The 25942-nt window shown below is 36.8% G+C and overlaps 1 protein-coding gene across 1 annotated transcript; it reads right to left on the bottom strand.

Annotated features, from left to right (window-relative positions):
* Positions 1-591: 591 nt before the first annotated feature.
* On the bottom strand, positions 592-25942 carry LOC119776923 (protocadherin-17-like). The gene is made up of 4 exons (XM_038275582.1): positions 22159-25942; positions 20822-20880; positions 20124-20293; positions 592-2501 (listed from the first exon to the last, which is right to left on the bottom strand). The coding sequence occupies exons 1-4, from the start codon at positions 24625-24627 to the stop codon at positions 1924-1926; spliced, it is 3276 nt and encodes a 1091-aa protein (XP_038131510.1). The 5' UTR covers positions 24628-25942; the 3' UTR covers positions 592-1923.

Genomic DNA, 25942 nt, shown 5'->3' with positions numbered 1-25942 from the left:
ACTGCAAATGATAGACATTTCATCAACTCAGTAAGGATGCATTGATTCAAAGCCCTCTGAAGCTGTCTTTTTATTTGCTGTAAAATTCTTTTTTTTCTGCACATACTTGTCATAACCTTTAATCCGCTTTTTGTTCACTCGTTTTTTGCTACCAAGATGACCTACTTTCCCCCGCGGGGATCATTAAAATTTAATTTTATCTAATCAAAGAATTCATTGAAACTGTCCTTACTTGTAACTTTAAGTTGGAGCTGAAGCTGGATCTGCCTGTCACCATTTGTCAGACACATCTATATTTAAGCAAATTTATTAGACATTTACTGAGGGTTGTCGTGACGACAGTGATTTTGAAAATAGTACAAACCTATCTATTGATGTGATGCATACCTTTTTAGAAAAAGCTCAAAGCAGAGGGGGTCAACTCCTCTTCCACAAGGTTCACTAATCCACGGTTTTCGTCTGAAATAAAAGCTTTATATAGCTATAAAAAATGCTGATCATTGTCTCCAGAAGTTGGTCAGAATCCTGAAAGATAACATGTTTCGCACACATTTTATAGGTAAGGTTATTCATTGATTTTTCCAGATATAATGATGATGTTGAATCCATTTATTGATCCTTTTTTTAAATTATGATACATACACTTAAGCAAAAAAAATGATGTATAAAAAAACACTTGCTTAACTTAGTTGTAGCTTTCAAGTGTAAAGAGGAAAACAAGCTGAAATCATCTGATAAGGTAATTAGATTTCAAGCCTACACTCCATTGCTGACCAGACATACTGTTCCCAGTGTTTAGAAAGTTTACAAACTCTAAATTCTTTTATTTTGTCAGCAAGAAAACGCATACCACTCCTTATTTAGCTGGCCTACCAGCAGTGTGTAACAATGACTAGTGATGGGAGGAACAGCACATTGTTATTTTGCTCTACACTGCTAATAAAAACATTGATCACTCAGACACTCTCTTCTTGCAGTCTCTTATTAAATGGGTTTATAACTGTGAGAGAGCTGTGATATTTTGCAGGGTTAAAAACAATATATTTTGACACCTTTTTTATTATAATCTGCCTGGATAGGTTGTACTGTCTGTAATGAATATGTAAAAGACCATTTAAAATACACAAATCAATTACTTTCACGTAAAACATGACAGCTTCAGGAATTGTGCCAGTCAAAAATAACTGCCTTCCATGAGCACAGTGTATACAAATTTAATAAAGTACACAACGAGTACAGTAGCCCACATTAAGCACAGCTTATTCCCACATAAACTGCAGAGAGGACGACAATAAAATTACAAATACATTCTTAAAAAAATTTTTCATTTTTTTAGGAACTTTAAATGGGTTTTATGAAAAGGGACATTCCCTGTTGCACCACCATTAACAGTTCATAAGACACTTCACTTTTTTGAATGTAACGTCACTTGATATGTATTTCGGCTTCTTTGTGATATTCAAAGTAATGATCCTTATACACTAAATGGGGACAGAAAGCTTCACTGTACAAAAGCAGACAGGACTTGTAGCGTAACAGTAGCTGTTTGTTCAATTGCCTCACAAAATCTGAGCTGGAAATGTGTAAAATACAGACATCTAAATTGACATGTACAGTACACCATGAAAACATCTGAAGTCAGGTAATCACTGAACCCCACCACCCCAATATCCAACCCCAAACGTTCACACCAGTCAAGGACACATATTTCACCTAAACACAACAAGTCACAAAGTAAAATTAGAAAAAATAAACAAACCGAACATAAAACATAGAAAGCAGATGGTTTTTGGTTATACAATGCGCTTGAATACCTCTGTGGGTCAAAATAAATCAACTCCCGGTCATCAAACAGGGATATTATCTTCATCATCGCACCCCTGACAGGTGAGAGAGAGCTCCAGAGTGCCGTCGCCTCACCTATCAGTTGCCAGAGTCCCTCTGGTCGGGAGCACAATCCGACCCCCCGCACTCCTGACTGATGACAGAGCTGTGAATGAGACAGCTTGACAGGGACTTAGGCCTGAGCTCACAGGTCAGATAGGAGGGCTCCTCCAGCTCCGTGTGCATTGGGGAGCACTGGCCATCTGGAGGGCCATAGGCACTGCTGTCTGAGCCCACATCCCTATCTTCTTTGGGCTCTCGGAGGGCCAAGTCCGGGGGAACAGTGCTCTTGGTGGGGCTGCTGGAAGCAGATGGACTCTCTTGGAGCGGTGGGCTTAGCGCACGCTGCGATTTTAAGTAAGGTTTAACATTGGCCACAAGGATTGTACTGTCCCGCTGTTCTTTTCCGAACGTGGTGAGGGTTTTTCTGCTGTTGCAGCTGATGGTGCCATAAATCTCTGTCTCTACCATGGCATCCATTCCCACAGGGATGAAAAGGTTGGTGCGATTATCTGCGCTGTCTGCTTGGCTTCCTACCCGTAGCTTTGGCATCCAGCATCTGTCAGAGTGTCCCAGTGCACGACATTCATCCGTGCAGTGGACTGATTTGTCTTGCTCTGCAAAAACAGTTAAACATTTGTTATTGGTGCCTGCTGTGGTAAGTATAAACAACCCAAAGGAAAATTCACATGACATTTTGAAGGATGAGCAGCAATTCTAGGACACAGCAAGCAAACACATATTCAAGCATTATACTTAAACTTCAACTAACAGCATCTTTGTTGTCATTTTATATCACATATGTCAAAGCATAACCCAACTTTCATAATATGACAAATATATTTCTGCAATTAATTATGCTCTTTGCTTTTATAATAATTAGACAAAATAGTTATTTATGATACTTATACCAAATTTTTCTCATGGTATTCTTAAAAAGTTGTGAAGGTGTCCTCTGGTTTAGAACAACCAATGTTTTTATTTTTATTTGCATCTTTATCAGAGCTTAGCTGAAGATAAAAGCTAAAACATTTTAGCAAAATTATGATTTTTTCAATAAATAGTGGTATGAAATTAAACTATAAATAATACAAAATGATAACTATAATAAAAAAGTATATACATAATTGTTTTATGCATTTTTCAAGAGTCTAAAGTATATAAAATTTAGTCATGTTATGATGCCACTCATAACACAAAATAATTCTGCATCAATAAGAATAGATAATTGGATACTTGAGATTGAACTCGGGCATTACAAGGGTGACTATTGGTTTTGAGCAATGGTGCCAACTTCAGAAAGCAAAGGGGCTCAGAAGCCACTCAGAGGTTGTCATTTTTCTGAATGTTAAATGTTTGCGAATGCTAACCAAAATGTTAGCATTCGTAAATAGTAAAAAGTTCAAAATGAGAGTGGAGGAGCACAAGTTTCCCACATACTGGCTGGGAGTTAAACTTTTAGCTATAACCTTTCAAATTGCGAAAAACAATTTCAATTTAGCATGCATGTTCCGATAAGAGCTAAGTGGTCATACACTCTTCTAACTTTCGCCCATTAGACAAAAGCCTCTCATGTTTTCTTGAGCAGTGTTTTTGCTTTCACTTACAGCTTTTTAACAATTAAGTTTGTTTAAATATGATGCTCTATCAAAAATCTACTGCAGAAATTACATATCTTGTATAAAAGAAACAATAAAAAACAGTGAATGGCTGATTTTAAATCAGCCACTCTAACTGGTCCTCTTAATTTGGCTATTATAGCAAAGCTGTTTATTTTGTCTCATTTTCAGAATAATGTGAAGTTTTAATTAAGTGTCTTTAATCTCTTCAAATCTTTAAAATTTTATAAATTTCTTCTATTTAAGCTTCATGGCTTTTGATAACTACTCTTAAACATTGATGTTATGCTTATGCCATTTTAAAATCGGTTAAACTGACGACTCAGGATCATTGTAAATCTGCAGGAGCCTTTTTTTCCAAAGCTTAACTTTCACCAATTTCTAGGCTTGAGTCTTTAGATGCTGTTTCAATATTTCTATAGGATCTCATTTATTCTGTGGAATGCAAAAATCCCTCCTGCAGCAACAAAACTTGATCAAGCTTTGGCATTTTCTGCTTCAAATCTAGAAATGGAAACTTTAATTTCAGTTTAAGCAGATCAGATATATAGCTCCAAAATTCAAGGTTTCTCATTGTGTGCTTTTGCAAACTTTATTCTAGCTTTCATTTTACTTCTGGAAAAACCACTTTGAAGAAAGTAAAGATTTAGACATTCAGTCAATATGAATATTTTTTTTTTTAGCAGTTTAAATTAACCCAAGTATAGAAAGGTTTTGTTATATTGTCAGATAAGGAGGAAGACATAGGATATCTGTCTCTTTTACAGTGTATGTAAATGTTTTTTTCATTTGTTTATGCTAAGTACTGTTATTTATAGACTTTAACTCCGGGCTCTAAGTAGGTTGGTTGTTTGTGTTCTATAATTCTAAAAACTAAGACATAATTGGACCTTTAGGTTGCTGTTCTGAACCTTAGAAAAACAAGTTGAAGAAACATCTATAACTGACTAATGTAACTCAGCAAGCAGGCAAACTCTTGAAAAGCTTTTTTTTTTTTTTATCTCCGTCTATTTCTTTGTGCACAGCTTGAAAATATTGAAGAAATATTTTCAAGTTTTTTTCAAAACAGACACATCTGTTTTTAATCTTTACAATTGCCTACATATTCAAAGAGAGATTGTACTATTCAGGTAAATTTTTAAACTTTAAAATGTTCAAAGAATAATCGAAACTACTCATTATTTTGGTTAATTACAGAGAATCTAGTCATGCACCTAAAGTTAATTTGTTATTCACAAGAAAATGGATAAGATGCAATGATTAATTTTAATTTAAGTGCACCAGGGTGCAGTGGTGCAATGAGCTAACAGATTATTGGATGGACTCAGGTGAATGTTTAATGATGTATTTGCATTACAGCAATCAAACTTTTCTCATAAATTCTGATCTGCTTTTAGACTGCCATTTTACAGATTTATTCCTGGTGATAGACTCCAAGTCTTTGGGTTGGATGGTGTTCTTAGCATAATATTTAATTACTTCCACAGATTCTCTATCATATTCAAGTTTCACCGGGTCACTGCAAAATTTCAATATTAGTTCAAGTTAGAAGAAACATGTTACTTAAGCTTAAATACATTTTTTAGATTTACCAATTCCCCTTGAAAAAGAGCGTGGTTTTGCAGCACTTTAGGCATATCAATTTAGTTTTTCAGCCCTTAACAAAAATAGTCCTAAAGCAACTTACGTTTTGTATTTAGAAAACTCGTATTTGACAAAATTATTATTCATTGAAATTGTTTTATTAAAATACAGACAAAAAAACTAATAAAATACCTGAAATATATTTGCATCAGATGTTTTTTTTTTTTACAATACAACAACAAAGTGAGCATGATAGTGTTTTTATTTCAGCTTCAATCTCTGCAGACACTATAGTTTAGATGGCATGAAATCCCTGTTAAAAACAACAGACAGAGAAGAAAGCAGCTTTTAAAACTTTACTGGTGATAGAAGGAAGTTAGATACAATCATAATACTAATGTGACCACAATAAAAGGTATTTTTGTCTTGTTGTTTTCTTTTTACAAACTAAACTTATTGAATATTGAGTTATGAAGCAGGTGTTGATCTAGGACTTGGCAAATGCATGTTCTTTAAAGACTTTAAACATAACCAAAAAAAAAAGATTTAGACACCCCTAGTAAAAAATATATGTACTTCAGAGTAAACTGTGTTCTAAAAGTTTAAAAATTAAAAAGTGTTTCTTTTTTTTATTTCAACAAGCAACACAGACAAAAAAATTAATTTGATATAAATATCTTTTATCCAGCAGCATCCTGCTCTTCAGCTGGAGCGAGAGATGCTCTGCTGTGCCTTCATCAGGATGTTTATTGAGAATGAAGAGTAAACAGCTTTTTCCACTCAACTTTTGAGTGCTTATGACCATACAGACCCTCATAGGTCAGGTCATACATGTCTGTATAAAGGTAGTGAATACCTAATCAGCTTTGTTGAATCACTCCTACATCTATTGTATGTTTCTCTGTTCCAGTTTTATTATTTTTTTTGTCCATAAGCATTTACAATTCCAATTAACTTTCCTATATGTATTTCTTGCTATTTGAATAAAATAAAGGTTTACAATAAAAGGAAAAATCATTTTCCATGCATGTTCTGTATGAGTTTTATGGGGCTAAAGTGGTAGTTGGGTACTGTAGCAGTGGAGCCATACCCGGTTGAAATTTGGCAAAAGAAAGAGTGGGCCACACCTTGGGCCCGTTGACACATTGACAAAAAACAAAAAGTATCCCATCAAGAGTACAAAAATGATTAATGCAACAAGCACATTGTTTTTTGCCTTCAGAATTCTTCTAATTTCTCATAAGTGTAGTAATTAATATTCAAAGCTCTTCTAGAATTTTTCTTAAAAAAAAAAATCCCTTGTACTGCTTTTAAAAAAAAAATACAATTTCTAGTCTAAAATACCACAAAGTGAGAAAAAAGGATTTGTAAACATTTTGAGTTAAAAAGGGTATAATTGAATATATAAGGGGACTGCATCACTAATGATGACTTTATATAACAAGCAGGATCAGACACTTTTTGGATAAAAACATCTTAAACTACAATTGGAATCAGGTAAATGTTTAATGAAGTATTTGCTTTACAGCAATCAAACTTTACTTACAAATTCTGATCTGCTTTAATACTGTCATTTTACAGATTTGTTCCTGGTGATACTGTACACTCCAAGTCTTTGGGTTGGATGGTGTTCTTGGCATAAGATCACCATCCATCTTTAATTACTTAAAACATCTTTAATTACTTCCACAGGATTTCTATCATAAAAAAGTTGGGATTTTGATCTGGTCAGTGCAAAACTTCAATATTATAGTTAAAGTTAGAGGATGCATGTTACTAAAGCTTAAAAATGGCTTTTAACTATAAATCTGTCAGAGTCATTAATAATTCAGAGGTTAAATGCATGTTTCTCTTTACTGAGTTTATGGAGAATTATACTATCTATTAACATATGTATTTTATTTAAAGTCTTGTTTTTTAAGGGGAATTTCTTTTTTTCTGCTATTTAATTGGATTCCCAGTGTAGCACGCAACACAAATAAACCTGGCTAAACTCTGGGTCCTTGTCTAGCCTTGGGAAATATTTCCAGCTATTAAAAAGGTTTTGATTCTTACTCCGACTGTGAAACTCTGGTTTTGGAAATTTTTGATTAGTTTGGCATTGTTGAAAGTCAAACGTCGCTTAATTTTAGTATATTCATATAGTACCATTTTCAATTTGTTCAATGTCATATCAAGAGACTTTACAGAGACAATTCATCAAGATCATACAGTCAGATTGATTCAGATTTTTCTATCTAAGGAAAACCAGCTTATTGCATCGACTTATTGACTTGACTACAATCAGGCATGCTTGTAATGACAGTGGAGAGGAAAACTCCATTTTACAGTGAGTGGCCATCTGCCGAGGCCAACTGGGGTTCAAGGAGATAGAAGCAGACATAGAGAAAGATGTCTGTATGTCTGCCTCATACGCACAAATATGTGAGAGAAGGTGAGGAGTCAGGGAGTGATTTCAGTTGGATTGTAGGTGGAGACTGACATTGTTTGTCACACATGTTGGCTCTGTTCAAATTCATGGGCTGCATCCTCAGGAGGCCAGATTCGAAGGACGATTACGTCATATTGCAGGGTCGAGGTCTGGTCGGATTCCAAGGCTCCTCTTTATGTGGCCTACATCTTTTTTGTCCGATTTGAAGGATGGGTCTGATGTATCCTCTCTATCCTTGGTTTTCCCAGGATTCATTGCAAGACCAAGCAAGCCGGCTGCTCTGTTATCAGAGGAAATGGTACTTGGCTCCAAACAGTGGTGAATATTGGAAGTTCAGTTTAATATAATCCAAGTATGTGAATAGTTCCGTCTGACATGAATGAAAATAGTTGTTTTAAATGGTTATTGAGTCAGATATGTGGCGGTGATGTTACATTTATCTAAAGTTTTTTATCTGTTACTGTGTAAACGGGTTTGGCAGTAATATAAGGACAGATTCTAATATATCTACAGTGTGGGGAATAATCTGATATTATTTTGGTTTTTTTATTGCTGTTTTGCACAATTTGCTTAACTACGTATTTTTTGTTGTTGAATATAAGAGATTTTGCAAATATATTTTACACATACATTGTTTAGATTTACTTATATCTTTTTACCCCTTTTATAGAATAGAACAGAAAATATGTTTATTGATGCATAATGGGCAATTTACAGCAGCAGAAAGATTATTGAAAATGGTCACACAAATGTGGACCTTAGAAAAATGTATGAGAATAACATAATAGGGAAGAGGTAAAAAATAAACAATAAAATACTGTAAAGTGTTTTAACAATATTAAACTGTGTACCTGGAGAATAAATAACCAATATACAGGTATGGACATTTTTACAGTAATGGATATTTTAAAATAGCAAGAACATCAGAGATGTGCAAAATGAAAGCATTTAACTGATGAACATAACATTTGCTTTTATTTGTTCATGATCGCGGAGGTTTTCGCCCTTAATTCCACTCTGAATTCTCGTGAGTGTAGTCTTTGTTCACTTTACAATAAAAAATAAATAAATAAATAAATAAATAAAAACAAACAGTTTTGAAAACTTCGGTATTCATTCTTTTCCTGCTTTTGTGTGTCAACTGTCAAGGTTCCTAAGCAACATAGGCTACGGCGGTAAAACCCGCAGAAGAATAGACCTGTTTAAAATCACAGCCAAAACTCTTCCGTCTAGAAACTCCTTATTTTCAAGGACTTCAAAGGATCCAGTCCAGGTAGACCGCGTCCTTTGAAGACCAGCCCATGAATTCGAACAGAGCCCTTGTTTTGGTCTACAAACAGTGCTCAACAGCCCACCTAGTGGTAAAATTTTGCTTACCGCTGCTTTCAATTACAATCCTTTACTGCAATCATGAGGAAAGCATTAATTGTAGCACTGGTGATGCACATTACACACATTAACAGCTATCGTTTATTAATGTGTGTTTTTTTTTTTTTTGGTTGCTGATGTTATTTTAAAAAGTATATTTACTAAAAGTGAGGGATAGGATTTTTATTTTGAAGTTTTGATATTGGTTTAAGGGATTCAACTATCAAGAAAACCTTACCACCTGTGCCAAAAAATGTGGAAGGAACTTAAAGCAAAGTGCCTAAAAAGAACAGGATTTACTTCATACCTAAAATGAAATAAAATAAGAAAACCTTTAATAGTACCAACATATTAGTGATCCTAATAGTGAGTAATTAATTCATGAGTATATTAGCAATGTGCAAACAACACATAATGAAAAGCCTATTTTTTAAATGTAAAACACATATAAAATGTTAGGATTCTTAACCCCTAATGTAAATTTCCTACCAGAACTTATCTCACATGTATAATAAAACAGACTGAAAGAAATATGAAAAGCCAATTTTCATAGTGGGTGACATTTCTTTTCCTTTCTGAGACCATGTTGGTCAGCTATCAAAATTAATTTGACAATAAAGCACTAAGGCGTGTTTGGACATGAAGCAATGTGCCAAAAATATGGTATGGGTTTGCAGAAACGAATAGTTTTCATTAATTTCTTACTAATGAAAACAAAACCACAATTTCATCCTCCTCTTGTTCTGCCTACGGATGTAAGTTTACTCTAAAGCTTTTTTTTAGAGTTGCAACCTTATACTAGTAACCTACCACAGGGTTATGTGTGAATAAAGCCAGAACTGATTTACCAGGTAATACTGACCCAGTAGTTTACAGGGTCAAAACCTAGAATCATATTTGCTAATTTATCAGGTCATTTTTAGTGTGAATAAACCTCTTACATTACGGGGTAGGCACTCTGGTATAAGGACTCATTTTTGTTTCTGACCTCGAACAACAACGTCACTGTTAAATTGGTTGTTTAAAATTTTATCAAGTAATCTTGTGAGCTTTTAATATAGGCATTCATCTGATCTGAACTGGAAATAAAAGGACTGCTCTTTGACTGATCTTATATTTGACAAGATACCGGTTATACATTTGAAAAAAAAATCAAGTTATTAATAAACTGATATATATATTCTTTGAAACTCTAGAAGCTTTTCACAACAAATACATAGATTTCAATACAGATCACTAAATTAGTTTTGGTATATGATTTATTTTTGTCCAGTGTAATTCTTTTTAAATATATATAAAATTAAACAGGATTGAGTAGTTTGATTTTTATGTAAAAAAAAATCTAATACTAACAGAAACAGTAAATTCTGTAAAAGTCCTACATATTCCAGATAAGTTTAATATAAACACCTATGATAGTTCAATCATGGTTTAATGCCACTTTGATCACCGTTTTGTCTTGCTCACATTATCAAAGTCCCTCAAGCAAGTGTCTGGCTAAATGAGGCACTCGATTTCATTTTGAAACACAGCTCTGACGAGGAAGAGTCTTGAACAAGAGAAAGCTTCTCATAATGTGTGAAATAAGTGAGAGCATGCCCATGTTAAAAGCATTCATACTTTTTATCCTACATTCCTCCACAAGTTTGATGAAAGACAGAACATCAAGAGAACAACATGGATGCAAGAACATTTGAGAGCTGTGGAAATGAGCACCATTATATCACCCTTACAATGCAAGCTCTTTTTCATAGTACATGCCACAACTATCACACACTGTGGCTAAAGTGTATTAACACCTACACAAATTCACCCACACAAAACCACAGGGTAGGATGAAACTGTTAATTATGCTAAAATGGACAAAGCTAAATGGTATTGTTAATCCAGTATTAGGGCACTTGATGATTTAAATGTTGATGGTAGGTATAGTTCTTTGACATTTTTTTTCAAGGAGATATTGTTGATTTATCTTATATCTGTTTTTCTAAGGCCTAAAGCTTTTAAACTGTTCTAAAGTGTGCTAACTGTTGACTACAGAGTTTTGGATTAAGCAAATTCTCTACAAACATGCCCCGTATACCTCTATCTTTTTGTCCAAAATACCTTTATTCTCCATATTTATTTTTTTATGACTTCTGATAAATTAACACTTTAATTAAACATTAATATCATTGATTCTTACCTAAACCAAAGACAACAAAACAAACAAAAAATATTTAAAACGGTCATAATTTAAGTATACGGAAATTGGCGTTTAGCTTTTAAAACACACACAAAAAAAAGTATATTATAAAATTAATGCTTTTAAAAGTTATCAACACATTGCTGTTATCTGCTGTCACATAAAATTCTGACCAGTTATTTTTTTTATATACATCCTGTTTCTGACTATGATATAAACCATAAATTGACATCTGTCTATCATACTATTATGCAAAAGAATTTTTGAGATTTGACTGTTCTATTAATATTGCAAAACGTAAGAGATGTAATGACCACACTTTAGGTTATTAGTCTAACAATTTTGTTCATGATAAGTAAAAAAGTACTTTTCTAAACTGCAGTCTTTATCCCTGTTGTGGGTGCATTGTCTTTGAAGTTATTTTAGTGAGACCCATACTACAAAGGGCTGTGCAAATCTATTGTTTTTTCTAAAAAACAATGTCTATATTCTATATTTTGTTTTGTTTTGTTATCTTGTTCATAACAGTCTTCATTTATTAACACTTTTACAATAATATTCTGCATGAACACTGTGATGCACTGGCTTCTGCAGCTGCTGTCATAAAGTTGTTTGTATTGAGTGCAGCTATGCAGAAAGAAGATTAGCACTATTCATTAAAAACTGTGTAAAGCAGAAGGCAATTTTTCAGTAAGTTTTGCTTACACACCACTGACTAAAAACAGTTTAAATAAACTGTCAAGGAACCACAGCAAAACATATCATAAACATGCTGTTAGCTTGACACCTCAGCTATGTGCTCCACATGAAAAGATTGCCAGCAGGAGCAAAACATGACACTTGCGATAAGAACAGTTTTAACTTTAGAAAGAGACACCATCGTTTTTGAACTGCATGTTGAAGCTCACAATCAAAAAATGTATTTAGGACAAAAGTTAAGCACATAATTACTTTATTAACTTTAATGTGGTAACTTCATTCATGGGGATGAGGTCTGGGTAAATGCCTAATATTCAATGACTTGAATTAAAAGTGATTTATAGCGGGTAAAATAAGTATTGAACACGCCACCATTTTTCTCAGTTAATATTTTTCTAGAGGTGCTAATGACATGACATTTTCACCAGATGTCGGTAACAATACATGCAATCCTTACATACAAAGAAATCAAACCATAGATGCCTAGAAATGAAGTTTTGTGTAATAAAATGAAATGACAGAGGGAAAAAGTATTGAACACTCATACTGAAATTTATTTAGTACTTTGTACAAAAGCTTTTGTTCCCAATGTCATCTTCAAGATGCCTCCTATATGGAGAAATTAGTCACATGCATTGTTCAATTGTCATTTTTGTCCATTCTTCAGCACAAACAGTCTTCAAATCTTTCCATAGATTTTCTAGTGGATTCAAGTCAGGCTATTGGCTGGGTCAGCTTTATTTATTTATTTTTTAACTAGAGAAAGGGGTCATTGTCTTGCTGAAATGTCCATCCATGTTTAATGTTTCTTCATCATCCTTGTAGATGGGAGAAAATTCTTATCAAGAATGTCTCAGTACATTTTTCCAATCATCCTTCCTTCAATGATTTGAAGTTTGCCAGTATCAGATGCTGAAAATCAGCCCCAAACCACAATGTTCACACCTCCAAACTTCATTGTTGGTATGGTGTTTTTGGGGAGATGTACAGTGCCATTTGACCTCTGAACATGATCTGTATTATGGCATCCAAAGAGTTTAACTTTAGTCTCATCTGACCAGACTATATTCTCCCAGTATTTCACAGGCTTGTCTGAATGTTGTGCAGCAAACTTTAAACAAGCTTCAAAATGCTTTTTCTTCAGCAATGTGGTCTTGCATGGTGAGCGTACATACAGGCCATGACGGTTTAGTGTATTATTTATTTTTTACTTTGAAAGAATTGTACCTGTTAATTCCAGGTCTTTCTGAAGCTCTCCACAAGTGTTTTTTTGGCTCTTGGACAGCTCTTCTAATAATTCTTTTCACTCCTCTGTCAGAAATCTTGGTGAAATTATGTTCTTTCCACTTCCAAATTATAAGATTATTAGATTATTAGAGATACCTTTTTATAGGCCATCATTTAGAACTGAACCAGATAATATTAATTTGCACTGACAATGAGCAGGATTGCTTTATAATTACTGAGAAATTTTGGTTGGTGTCTCGGCTTTCCGTACCTTTTTGTACCTCCCCTTTGTTGACGTGTTCAACACTTTTCCCCTGTCACTTTACTTTATGCACATAACTTAGTTTCTGTATATCTGTGGTTTGATTTCTTTTTATTTGTCGATTGCATGGATTGTTACTGGCGTCTGGTTAAAGTGTCATGTCAATAGCACCTCTAAAAATATATTTAGTGACAAAAAATTGTTCCGTGTTCAACATTTATTTTATCCATAGTATTACATTGCATAAAGTATTATGTTTTTGTCCAGGATATCTAAAACTTAAACTGTTTTTAAACAGAAATGTTTCTGTCCTTGTTAATACAGTAACTAAAGCAAAGTTTAAAAAGAGTGCTATAACGAAATAGTTCTGATAGAATTAAACAGTGGATTCAAAATAAAGCATGACAATATAGTTGTACTGATACTAATCACCTTCCACTTATCTGGGATGAAGTTATGGAGTGGGCAGTCTCAAGAGAGACGTCCATACTTCCCTTTCCCCAAACACCTCCTCCAGCCCCAAGGCATTCCAGGGCCATCTGGAGACATAGTGCCTGTTGATCTCCCCTCACTTGTGAAGCCCTAGATACTTGAATGCTCCACTTGAGGCAGGGGCTCTCCTCCAACATGAATAGGGCAGGCCACTTTTTTCTGGTCGAAAACCATGACCTTGGACTTGAGGGAGCTGCTCTTCATACCAGCTGCTTCACATTTGGCTGCAAACTAACACAGCTCATCATGTTGGCCTTGGCAAGAGGGGGGCAGCAGAACCATGTCATCCTTATACAGCAGTGACAAAATCCATTTCTCCTCAAGCCAGACAAGCTCAGGTCCTTAGCTAACCCTAGGAAACTGACCTTGTTGAACCCCAACATGACATGAAAACAGTAACACCTTAATGTCACCAATGTGTACCAGGCTCCTACACAACTTGTAGAGATATTGGATGGTATCTCATAAAGCCATAGAGCCGCCCACAGGCCACAACAATGGATATGGCTGAATGCACATGTGCACCACTGAGCAAATTGCCATGAACCCTAAAGTGCCTTGTAGAGGTCCAATGTTCTCCAGCCAGAAAAAAAATCTTACTGCTCATCTTAAAGCCGAGGTTCAACAGTTGGCCGGACTCTCTTCTCGAGCACCCTCATATTGGCCTTTTTGGCTGAGAAGTGGGATTCCCCTATGGATGGAACATATCCCCATCTTCCCCTTCACAAGCGGAGCCAACCCCCTGGCCCTTAGGGTGGATCTCAACTAGTCCTGAAGCCTTGTCACCATAAAGTTCATTGACCATAATGGGTGATAAACAATGCCAAAATTTCCACTCTTTGGTTCCATCAGGGAAGGCACTACAAACAGGTTAAGGTGGACCTCAAAATATCTCTTCCACCATTTGACAATGTCCTTAGTCAAGTCAGCAACTCCTCTCTCTCTCCCGCACTATAAAGTGTGTTAGCAAAGCATTGCTTCCCCCTCCAGATATGCCAGACAGTTGGCCAGAATCGGTATTAGCATGAACAAAGGTATTTCTTTGTGGTATCTTTCTGAAGTCTTTCCGGGACAAAGTTTATCATTCATCCGGGCACTGGCACGCTTGCTCTCACAGTAACTGTTTGCTGCCTCACGACTACAAGCCAACCAGGCTCAACAGGACTCTCTTTTCAGACTGACAAACTCCCTTGTTGCTGGTATCCACCACCAGTGCGAACCACAGCTATGAGAAGCATGGCAGACCTTGCAACCAGAGCTACAAGAAGCTATATCTACGATAGAGGCAGAGAACATGGTCCACTGAGACTCCATGTCATCAGCCTCCCCCAGAATCCGAGAGAACTTGTATAGAAGGTGAGAGTTTAATACATTCCTGACTGGGGGCTCTGCCAGATGCTCCCAGCAGAACTCCACTACTTGCTGGTGTTGGCCAAGTCTGTCTGGATTACTCCTCTATCACTTTATTTAATTTACCACCAGTTGGTAATTGGTCGACAGCTTTGCCTCTCATCCGAGCGTCTGAGACAACACACTTTGGCAGAATATGTATTTATTAAAGCAATGCTTGATTTTTGCTAATGAAAAGACAGATTGGTAACACGCTGTCCTTTCAAATTAAGCTATATTGACAAAATGATTGTGATTAATCAAAATCATCATTTGAATATAGACATACTTTGCTATGACAAGAACCCAAAACAATTGAACAAGTACAGCAGAGATTCATATGTGCCATGGTAATTTCTTTTCCTCTTTTTATAGTTTAGAAAGTAAAAACTAGCATTATTTAAACAAAGGTATCCAGAAATGAACAGGAAGAGGTATTCTGAAATTATTTTTATGCTATCTTTCTGCAGAGGAACTTGCAGAGGATGCTAATGCAAGGGGATGCATATGCTTTTAAGGTAAAGTAACAACAGAATGAGTACTCAATGTTTGTAGTTGAATGCCTGGCTGCATAATCTGAAGTAATAGCAGGGCTGCATATTCACCTTTAATCTACATAAAAGCAGTTATATAATTTTTAAAAAAAGTAGTATTATTAATGAAAATCAAGGTGAAATTATTAAACTGCCCAGTGTATTTCATTGTCATAACAATTATATAAAAATAATAAATAAAAATATAGAAAAACTATTAACACCCCCTAAAATGTGTCCTTTATTTTGATTAGCCTCTAACATTAGCTTTCCTTTTCTGTCTGACATTATTTTATAATGGATTTAAAGAAGCCAAAGCTTTACAATGGCTGTATAATCTCATCTAGCCAAAGTCAACCAAAAATAAGTAATAAATAGCTGGGATTTTAAATATAACTATAAAAGAAAACAGGTTCACAAAAACAAAAGTAACTGCTTGCCCATTATAAATAGAATCAGAGAAAGCCTAGCAACATACCCACCGTGCATCTGGTGTCTGTGAGAGTGAATAAATATTCAGGGTGCATGATAGTGGAAGTTGCACAGGTGCATATATTACCTGTATCAAAGCAGCCAGGAGACTAGAGGGATGGTAAAAGGTAAAGACATAAAAGCAACACTACTTAACCGGGCAGCTTTTTGTGTTGGTGCATTTGAACAAAAAATTCTCCATTTTGGATAATAGTGTTATCTTATCTAAATCTGCAAAGAGAGCGGCTTTGTTCTTCAATAAATATACAGTACCTGGATTTCTGGGTAAGACACAGAGGTAGAGTTTAGGTAGGCAGGTGATGTTTTTGTAAGATCAAGTCTGAGGGAAAAATGCATAATGTGGATCTTGCAGACACTGACACCATTTAAAGGATAAGGAAGGTAACAAAAAGATGCACTAACTAGAAATGTTATGGCCAAATCACAGTAGCCAATTTTGTTTCTGACTTTCTGATTCTGACTTTGGCCCATTCTGATTCAGTTTTACAATACTCAAATTTCCTAGTTTGACAATAAATATTACTGTTAGTCTCTTCTACATCACTGATAATAGACTAAGTATAATACAATTTAGGGAAGAAAGGACACATGTAAAGTTATGACAAAAAAACTGTATGCAAATAAAATACACAAATAGAAAAATCTATCATATCCACTTTGGTCCATGGCAAGCCAGATAATGGTTTAGACGTTTTTTTTCTCCTGTACTTTGTTATTCATGTTTATGTTTCAGATTTTTCAATCACTGATGTATCAATTTGACATAAAGCCTAAGTGAAAGAAAAGCAATATCATTATAGGTGTTTGTAAGAAACTTTTTCTTTTAAATCTTAGAACAAAAAACAAAATTAAACAGCAACAATAAAAATTCAGAACAGACATTGACTTAAATTTATACGTTTATCTTTACTATCTGCCATAGAGAATTAATGTTTCAATTTTACCTTTTTGACTAAAGTATGTGGGGACCAACAGTTGCGAAGAAACAGAAAGAGGCTAAAAAAAAAAATACAAAGAAAAAAAATCTGAAATCATAAACAATAGGAGTAAAACACTCAGTTCAACACTGAGTGAAACATTTTGCAAAAATAAATGTGCACAATACTACAACTATTCTTCAGATATTATAGCTATGTGTTAAAAGATCTTAAGGAAAACAAATGTTTTCATTCTCTTCCAACCTTTCGTTTTAACTTCTCACTAATATTCTAAATGGTTGTCTGGTACCACCTAACTTGTTGTCTTCCCCAAATGGTTTGTTATGCCTCTGCTTTCATAGAGCACGTTTACAGCTTTTTAAAACATGCTGTTAAGCACTTTTCCTTTTACTTCAGTCTATTGTCTGTCTATTTGTCTTTTTTGTCAGTGTTTCGGACTATAAATCAAAAGTTTCATTTTATTGAAATTTGCCATTTGGGCTCAGTTAACCATTTGAGCCGAGTTTGGCTGTTTGCTCCATGTTTGCATCTGTCGGCCTCCATAAAAGTTAGAGTTGTTCTGTGAAGCTAGAGGCTCTTGCAAACTACACTTAAAATGATTAATTGCTGTTCAGGACAAAAATGCTTATTATAAATCTTTTTTTAGTGGCATTTGAGACTTTCAGACCATTCTATCTTCATTTATACCATAATACAGTGATTCAGAGAAAAAGCGCCTTCTTTTCCAACAATTGTCATATTTTAACTCTGAAGCCAGTTTCAAGTAATTTTCAGCAGAAATTGCAGAAATATAATTTAAATTAATCACATTTGTGTTTTTCTTTTACATTACTGTAACAAAAACACCAAATATAAATGTAAAGCTGTTCCGGATTAAAACATATTGGATTAGGCAGATTTACTCTGATTGAGATTTCAAGTAAACTTACATTTACTAATCCACCACACCCTAAGAAAGGAAGGATAAAACAGAGCTAAATGTGTAGTTTAACTTTTATTTGTATTTGTATTATTTTGAATGAATATTTAGGAGTGTTCGACTCCAATTATATTATACTGTCTATGGTTTTTCCTGCAACATTTGTGCCTCCTCTTATTGATTTTCTAATATTTCAGTGACACAGAAAAAAACTAACTTATATTTTTAACAGCACATGCTCAAACTGAGGAGTGTTATCAGAGCAATATAAGGTAGTGTTTATGGTGGGATTTAAGGATACACAATATAAACAAATTAGGAAAATGCTTAACTTTTATACTAATGCTGAACATTTCAAATATTATATTAACTTTAACCGAAGGTTTTCTGACTCTTTTTTTTTAAACAATCATACTATTTCATTTCCACAAGCCTCAACATTACAGCTTCTAAAATTATACATCCGGTGTGAGCATTAATATCTTTCACATTCCACCCAGTTGATCCAATACATAACCTATGCACACCACATTAGTCAGTCATACTTGAAATTGCACTTTCTAACAAACATGGTATGCAAGCAGTTTGTAATTAGCTACTGCATTTCAATATATTGTCATCTGGGGAGTAATGAGTAGGGGAGTTGAAGTAAAGTGGCAATGAGATCATCATAAAAGGAAAATCATTTCATTTCCACAAGCCCAATTTCATGGTGTATTTCAAATGCACAGAACCTCACTTCAAATAAATCTTAACTACCTAACTGCTCAGCTGACTAGCAATGACAATTTCTCTTTGACCAATCAAAGAGAAAAAAAATTTATCTAGAAACTCATTAGAATTTTCATCTGCAACACTAGCAGACAAACGTATAAAAGCATTGTGCCGCATGACCGGATTGGTGTTATCTAACAAACCTAGGTCTAACAAATAAGCATGAGAGCTGCACAGATTTTATATGTACAGAATGTCTCTCTTGATATCTCTCCATATGACTGGCACCAGAACTTCAGCTGATTCAAACTGTGGGGAGAAAAAAGTGAAGCGATTGAATTTACACCTCCCACAGAGTTAAGTTTGGTCTGCCATAATTCCTCTCAGAACACACACACAACCACTCAATCACACATACATAAAAGTGAGACAGACAGCGAGAGATTTGCACATCTCCTCTGCCAGTCACAAGAGCGCTACTTTTTCTGCCCTCCTGAGCATGCTGCAAACAAACAGTTCTAGCAATGTAAATGGTGTGGAAAGTACTGCATAGGGACATGATGACCACAGCCATTTCTCCTCAGGGGTGTGGACTAGGAAATGAAAAACATAGCCACTTCCCTTCCAGTCCCTCACCCATTATCTTTTATCTTACCAGCGAGGGATGGCTTTCATGTTTTTCGAGTTTATATCTGCAAAAGCTAAATATATCAATCTCTGCCAGGTCACCCAGGTTGCCATGAGTCTGACAGTCATCTGAGATTATCCTCCTGGTGTTTTAGATTGTTTTGGATTTGTGAAATAAAATTTACCATTTCTATTTTCAGTCATAAAGCAAGCATTATCTCTCTCAAAACCAATAACTGTAAACCAATAACTGAATAAATCTATCCAAGTAAAAGGTGGAAACAATCAGTCATATTGCACTACATGTATCCATCATTTTGCTCTGTTATGCTTCCTGAGACATGCATTCAACAAATCCACTTAAAAAAGATACGTTTAAAAAAGTCTGTCAGGAGGCACAGTTTCCTGTTGACACCGGTCCTTTTGATGGTTAAATCAGACTGAAGATGTAGAAAATATTCTATGTTCAGATGTTGGACTCTCATCCTTTAAAACTTCCTGTCTACCTTTTACTCCAGTGCCTTCATGTCATCTTTGAGACAGTTTGGGATGTCTGCAATGTAAAGTGGAACAAAGTATCCCTCTACACTAACGGCTTCTGATAATGTTGAGAGAGGATGTCTTTTTGCTCTTGCTTCAACAACTAGAAGCCATTCTAAATCTCAAGTTAAACACCAGCAAACTCTAGGTTCTTGCTGCAATACGTACAAACAATGTCTGCTACAAGAGTCAGTTAGGCATCTTGAAGATGTCCACTCACCCTTCTCAAAAGGCTGGCCATTAACTGCTGCTGCTTTCATCTTGAGGGCCTCCCTGGCAGATGTGTCGCAGTGTGAGCCTTTATTAGTATCCTGGTCACTATCAGCTTGGTCACTATCACCATGGCCACTGTCTCTGAGACTTGCTCTTTCTGCGTCCTTAAATGTTGAGCTGCAAAACGGAAAAGACAGAGGGGGAAATTAAATGTAACTTGCCATCACTTATAAACCTAAACAAACACACTCTGACCAGGCAGTGGTCAGGAAGCATCTACGTACAGGGTTTCAACACTTAATATGTACATTTAAAAACTCAATTTCACTGAGTTCTAAGTTCTGTTATTCACTAATTGTTAAAGTACAAATACAAACAAAAAATATATGGACGACACTTCTATAGTGTATGTATGTATGTATGTATGTATGTATGTATGTATGTATGTATGTATGTATGTATGTATGTATGTATGTATGTATGTATGTATGTATGTATGTATGTATGTATGTATGTATGTATGTATGTATGGATGGATGGATCTTACTTTCATATAACAGCATTAAGTTGGAAAAGTAATTCAACCAGCAAAAAAATAAAAAAAACTTTTCTCCATACCTATTCTCTAGACTCAACCAGATCTAATAAAATACATAAATTACATACTTTGTAAAGTGAAGGAACCTCTCTGAATATTTCTCTTACCTTTGAACAAAAGGCTGCCTGCTGCCAGAATAATTTGGCTCTGATGAGAAATTTTCAGTCTGGAAGATTGGAAAAATATTGATATGAATTGAAAATGTAGGCATTTTAACAACAAACACAAAAAACACATCGCTGTAGCCTAAGTAATTAGTATGCACATTTTTAATGAGCTTCAACATGTATTTACCTTTGAATGATAATAATTAATATTCAGAGAAAAATCCTGCAAAATAAAAAAGCTTGACCAGGTGGTGGCAGTAGACCTACAAACGTGGCCATTCCTCCCTCTAGACCTCTCTTGTTACTGTCACAACCATTATGGCTAAATGCCATTTTTTTTTTTATGTTTTAAGCAAAACCCTCATGATATAAGCAAACAAACACAAAAACAGACCAGCTAGCCTAGCTGACTAACAGCAGATTTTCTTTGTGGCAACATGTATTCTCCCTGGCAAGGCAAAGAGTTTAGCATTTGCCACTGTCATCAGAATCTATCCCCTTCTCTCCTCAAAGTAATGTGTTTGTGTTGATCACACCCACATACCCTAGTGACTGGTGACAGTGCCAGGCCTTGTCATCTGTGTTATGATCTCCGAATGAGACTGTCTTGGATATTAACATCGTTTACATCAGATAATTCTGCAGTGCTAAAAAGTCCTACAAGCCCATGCTGTCAAATTAGCATGTTGGCGTTCAAACCCTGCCATCTTTGCAAGGCAAGGCTAGAATCTATTAATGGCAACACCGTGTCAATCCTGGATGTGGATGGGTGGATCTGGCCCACATTTCTAAGGGGGGCAAAAAAATGTGATTGTAAGGTTATGCTGTGCATCTCTCTCTGTCTGCTGCACAATGATTTGGTAATGTGATCAGACAAGCTGCTCAAACACCTGTCCAATCCAACATTTCAAAAGAGTTTTTGTTTTCCCTCTCAATAGCAGCGATTCTGGCAGGGTCAAAGCGGCCTTGCTCAAGACTCATACTGTTTGCATGTCTAACCATGAAGACGTTTAAATTACTGAGACCAAAAGAGCCATTCTGAAGGATAGGACTTCAAATTCAGCAATGATTCTCAAATGCAAAGAGAGAAAGGGAAAAGAAAAACCTTTTTTAGCACAATGATTTTAAAATGCATGATTACAGTTCAACATGTGGTTGCCATATAATGCTTAGTATGCAAAGAGTATAAGTCTAGTTTCAAAACTGGAAAAAAATGAAAGTCATTGTAATGATGTGTTCTCTGTGTCACCGGTTGGGTTTTTCAGATTTGTAAGGCAAAGCAGTGGGTGAAGATAAAAGAGAATAATAGATGGATGAAAATGGAGAATCATTCTCACCTGTATCACTGACATCCTATTTGCCTGAGTATCTGTGCTTAATCCAGCAAAGCTGGAGTGGCAACCCGACCTGGGCACAGTCAGGCTGTTGGGAGTAGTTTTCAGATACATGACCTCTGACCTGGGCAGTGTGAGTGGCAGTGGGCTCTGGTAGTCAAAACATATGGGCGAGGTGATCAAGGATGGGCTGCTGACAACGTTCATTCGGCTCCCGGAATCCCTCTCCTCCATTTCACTCTGCACCAACATGATGTCACTCTTGTTGATCCTTTTCTTTTTCCCCTTCCCCACCGGAGGATTGGAGTACTCAGCCATGCGGCAGTTATAATTCCCAGCATCCTTATCTTGATGCTTGGACTTGACAGCGATGGCAGTCATGACGGCCAGGAGCATGACAGAGATAATGCAGAGGGTAACTATGAGGGGAAGGGACACATCCCAGTGCTGCTCTTCCCCATTCGAGTTAGAACCCCCTCCTGCTGTGGCTTCTGTATTCGCTTTAATGATCAGCTTAGCCACAGCAGATAAAGGGGGTTTGCCATGGTCAGTTACCCTCACAACCAGCTCAACCACTGGAGTAATCTCCTCCCATAGAGCATGGGCAGTTCTAACCTCTCCGCCCATTGGGTCTATCTCAAACAGGTGGTCATCGTTTCCCTCTGTAATCTCATAGGTTAAGTGCCCACTCTCTCCATGGTCATGGTCTACTGCTTTAACTGTAGCAATGATGTACCCAATCCCCACATTTCTAGGTACTGGGATCTCAGCCGTATCATTTTGAAGCAAGGGTAAAATTATAACTGGAAGATTGTCATTTACATCAAGGATGTTGACCCTGACTGCAGAAGTGCTCTCCATGTGAGGAGAGCCTCCATCTTTTGCTTGAACCTTAAACTCAAATGTTTTTGTCTGCTCATAGTTGAAGGAGCGTGAGGCATAAATTGCTCCATTTGTAGGATTAACAGACACATACGTGTACACAGATACGTCTCCAATATGGGACGGCAGTATGGAGTATGACACAGTTCCATTACGACCCACATCTGGGTCGTGAGCCACTACAGAGCCCAGGTATTCCCCTGGGATGTTGTTCTCTGGCACCTGCAGTATGTACAAAGACTTTGTGAAGCGTGGCGCATTGTCGTTCTCATCTAATATTTTCACAGTGAAGGACCTGGTGTTGTTCAAAGAAGGGTTCCCATTGTCTCTTGCAACAATTGTAACATTATATTCATCTTTTGTTTCTCTGTCCAGTGGTCTGTCCGTGAGCAGAGTGTAGAAATTATCATTGTTCTCCTGCAGTCTGAAAGGAACATTTCCTAGAACCCGACACTGGAGCTGACCGTTACGGCCTGAGTCTTTATCAGTCACCCTGACCAGCGCAATGACAGACTCTGGAGGAGCTGCCTCACTGATTGCTCCCTGCCTGACAGAAACAAAACTTATTATGGGCAGGTTATCATTTTTGTCTTGCACTTTCACAGTAATTTTGCAATGTCCTGGAATCGGATTAGGCCCAAGATCCTTTGCCTGCACATCAAACTCTATGATTGGATTTTCTTCAAAGTCAATCTCTCCCTGGACCTTGATGACGCCAGTGTTTGGGTCTATTGAGAACAAATCTTGTATTCGCTCAGATGCATATCCAGTGAAGGAATAAACCACCTGCCCGTTGCTTCCCTCATCCTGGTCAGTGGCATTCAGATCTATAAGTATTTTTCCAGGGGGAGAATTCTCTGGAATCTCTAATATATAGGAGGATTTTTCAAAAACAGGGCTATTGTCATTCGAATCAGTCACTCTGACGTTGATCTGCATGGAGCCTGATCTCGGATACTCCCCGCCATCAACTGCAGTGAGAAGAAGGGTGTGATGACTCTGATCCTCCCTATCCAGGGGTCTTTGAACCACCAGTTCTGGGTATATAGTCCCATCACCCCTCACTTTTAAATCCAGAGAGAAGGTATTGTAATCATCTCTTGTGACCTGATAAGTCTTTATCCCATTTTCCCCAGAATCCAAGTCATGTGCGATTGTGAGGGGAAAACGGGTCCCAGCAGCTGCGTTCTCAGAAATATCAATATTGACATGATCTGAAGGGAAACCAGGGGAGTTGTCGTTGATGTCCTGTATATCAATCTTGATCATGCAAATCTCCTTGTCATTCGCGAACACCTCCATGGAGAGCTGGCACTTTGGGTTGCGCCTACACAGCGTCTCCCTGTCAATCCTTTGTTTGGTTAAAATTAGTCCACTCTCAGGGTCAACATCCACCAGATGTGGGGCTGAATTCTCCAGCACCCTAAAATTAGATTTTTTCCCTCTCTCTATAGTCCCATAACCACCGTCTTTTGCTATATTCCCTATAACAGTTCCAGGTCCCTGCTCCTCTGGGACGGAATAATTTAGGTTTTTTAACGTGAGGGCTTTCACCCACAGCAAAAGGAAAACGGGTGCAGAGAGACGCATCCCTTCTAAGTATATATGCAGCAGTGGTAGACTGGAAGAAAAAAAGAAAGAAAGAAAAACAAAACAAAAAAAATTTGGTTGACTTTCAACCTGTTGATTAGGAGAAAAAAACCAAGTGCTCTACACCCTCACAGGGCATGTGTTTCACGCGCTTCTCCCACTAATTAGGTATGAAACCGATCCCTGAACCGTGCTCTTCCTTTTTAATTTGGATCTTAACCTTCTTGGATGCGATGCAGCTGGGATGAACTCTTTCTGTAAACAACGATGACCGCTCGACGACACCTGGCGTATAAATTAAATATCAAATTCAGCACCACTACAAGAGACTCTCTTTGCTTTCCCCCCAAACGTAAAGTGGGGGTCTGTTTATTTGGTGTGTAGGTGTGCATGTATGTGTGTGTGTGTGTGTGTGTGTGTGTGTAGGGGGGGGACTTGATGAATAATCGATGACTATAAAGTATTCATATTCCCAACCGCATCCAAGGTTAAAGCGTTTAAATCTCGTGGTTGAAGGTTAGAGCGCGGCTTACAAAAGCGCATTGCCCTCATGCGACATCTACACCTAGGCTACTGCGAAACACTGACATGGCCATTCAAAATGCAGCAATTGCCATCCACATCGCATGTTACTTTCCTCCTTTCTCCTGTGCGGCACACTGTTGCACATAGGCGTTCGCTCCGCGTAGCCCCATACACAGTCTGCTCACCAAGTAGAAGAAAATCAAATAAGGAGAACGCAATAAGCAGCAAGCTGAGATATAGTCCAGATCCAACCTTTTGTGCTCAAGAGCGTCTGCGACTTTTGCCCGATGATTGTCCTATAATCAGTCCAGTAATCCCATAATCCAGTCCAATTGGACCCGGTGCTCTTCCATCCTTCATTCCAGACAATTCCCTTCAGCACCGACCCGTGAAAAAAAAAAAAAAAGAAAAGAGGAAAACGCGTAGAGGTGGTGGAAGATTTCAGATAATCAAAATTAATCGCTTCTCCTGCGCGCACAGGTTTCTCTTCTCTCCGCGTCAACTGTTGAAACCCGCTACCCTCACTGTGTTCAGCTCTTCTGACCGGAAGCCTCTCGAAGCTCTTGCAACGCACTCCAGCGTGTTTCTGAGCGCATTTAACATAGTTTCTGATCGTCTTCCAGCGAATGAGTGAGCAGTGACAGATCTTTGCCTTGAGGGTTTTTTTTCTCCGATAGGGTCTGGCAAGATCGCATGAATAAAGACTGTTCTAGTGCTACGTGATTCATTTACTGATGTGCGCGCAGCGAGCATCAGCATCACAGGGAGGAAACGTGCTGGAGGATGTTGC

The sequence above is a fragment of the Cyprinodon tularosa genome, unplaced genomic scaffold (genome assembly GCF_016077235.1).
Source record: "Cyprinodon tularosa strain WSP-4 unplaced genomic scaffold, ASM1607723v1 ctg968, whole genome shotgun sequence".
Classification (NCBI taxonomy): domain Eukaryota; kingdom Metazoa; phylum Chordata; class Actinopteri; order Cyprinodontiformes; family Cyprinodontidae; genus Cyprinodon; species Cyprinodon tularosa.
This window is presented reverse-complemented; position numbering and strand designations above follow the sequence as displayed.

Bases quoted from the DNA above. Each gene is read 5' to 3' on its own strand.
- LOC119776923 (XM_038275582.1), bottom strand. From the start codon at position 24,627: ATGCGTCTCTCTGCACCCGTTTTCCTTTTGCTGTGGGTGAAAGCCCTC. The intron at 20,881-22,158 runs GTGAGAATGATT...CCAATCTTCCAG, and splicing joins ATAGGATGTCAGTGATACAG to ACTGAAAATTTCTCATCAGA. The intron at 20,294-20,821 runs GTAAGAGAAATA...TCCGTTTTGCAG, and splicing joins AGGCAGCCTTTTGTTCAAAG to CTCAACATTTAAGGACGCAG.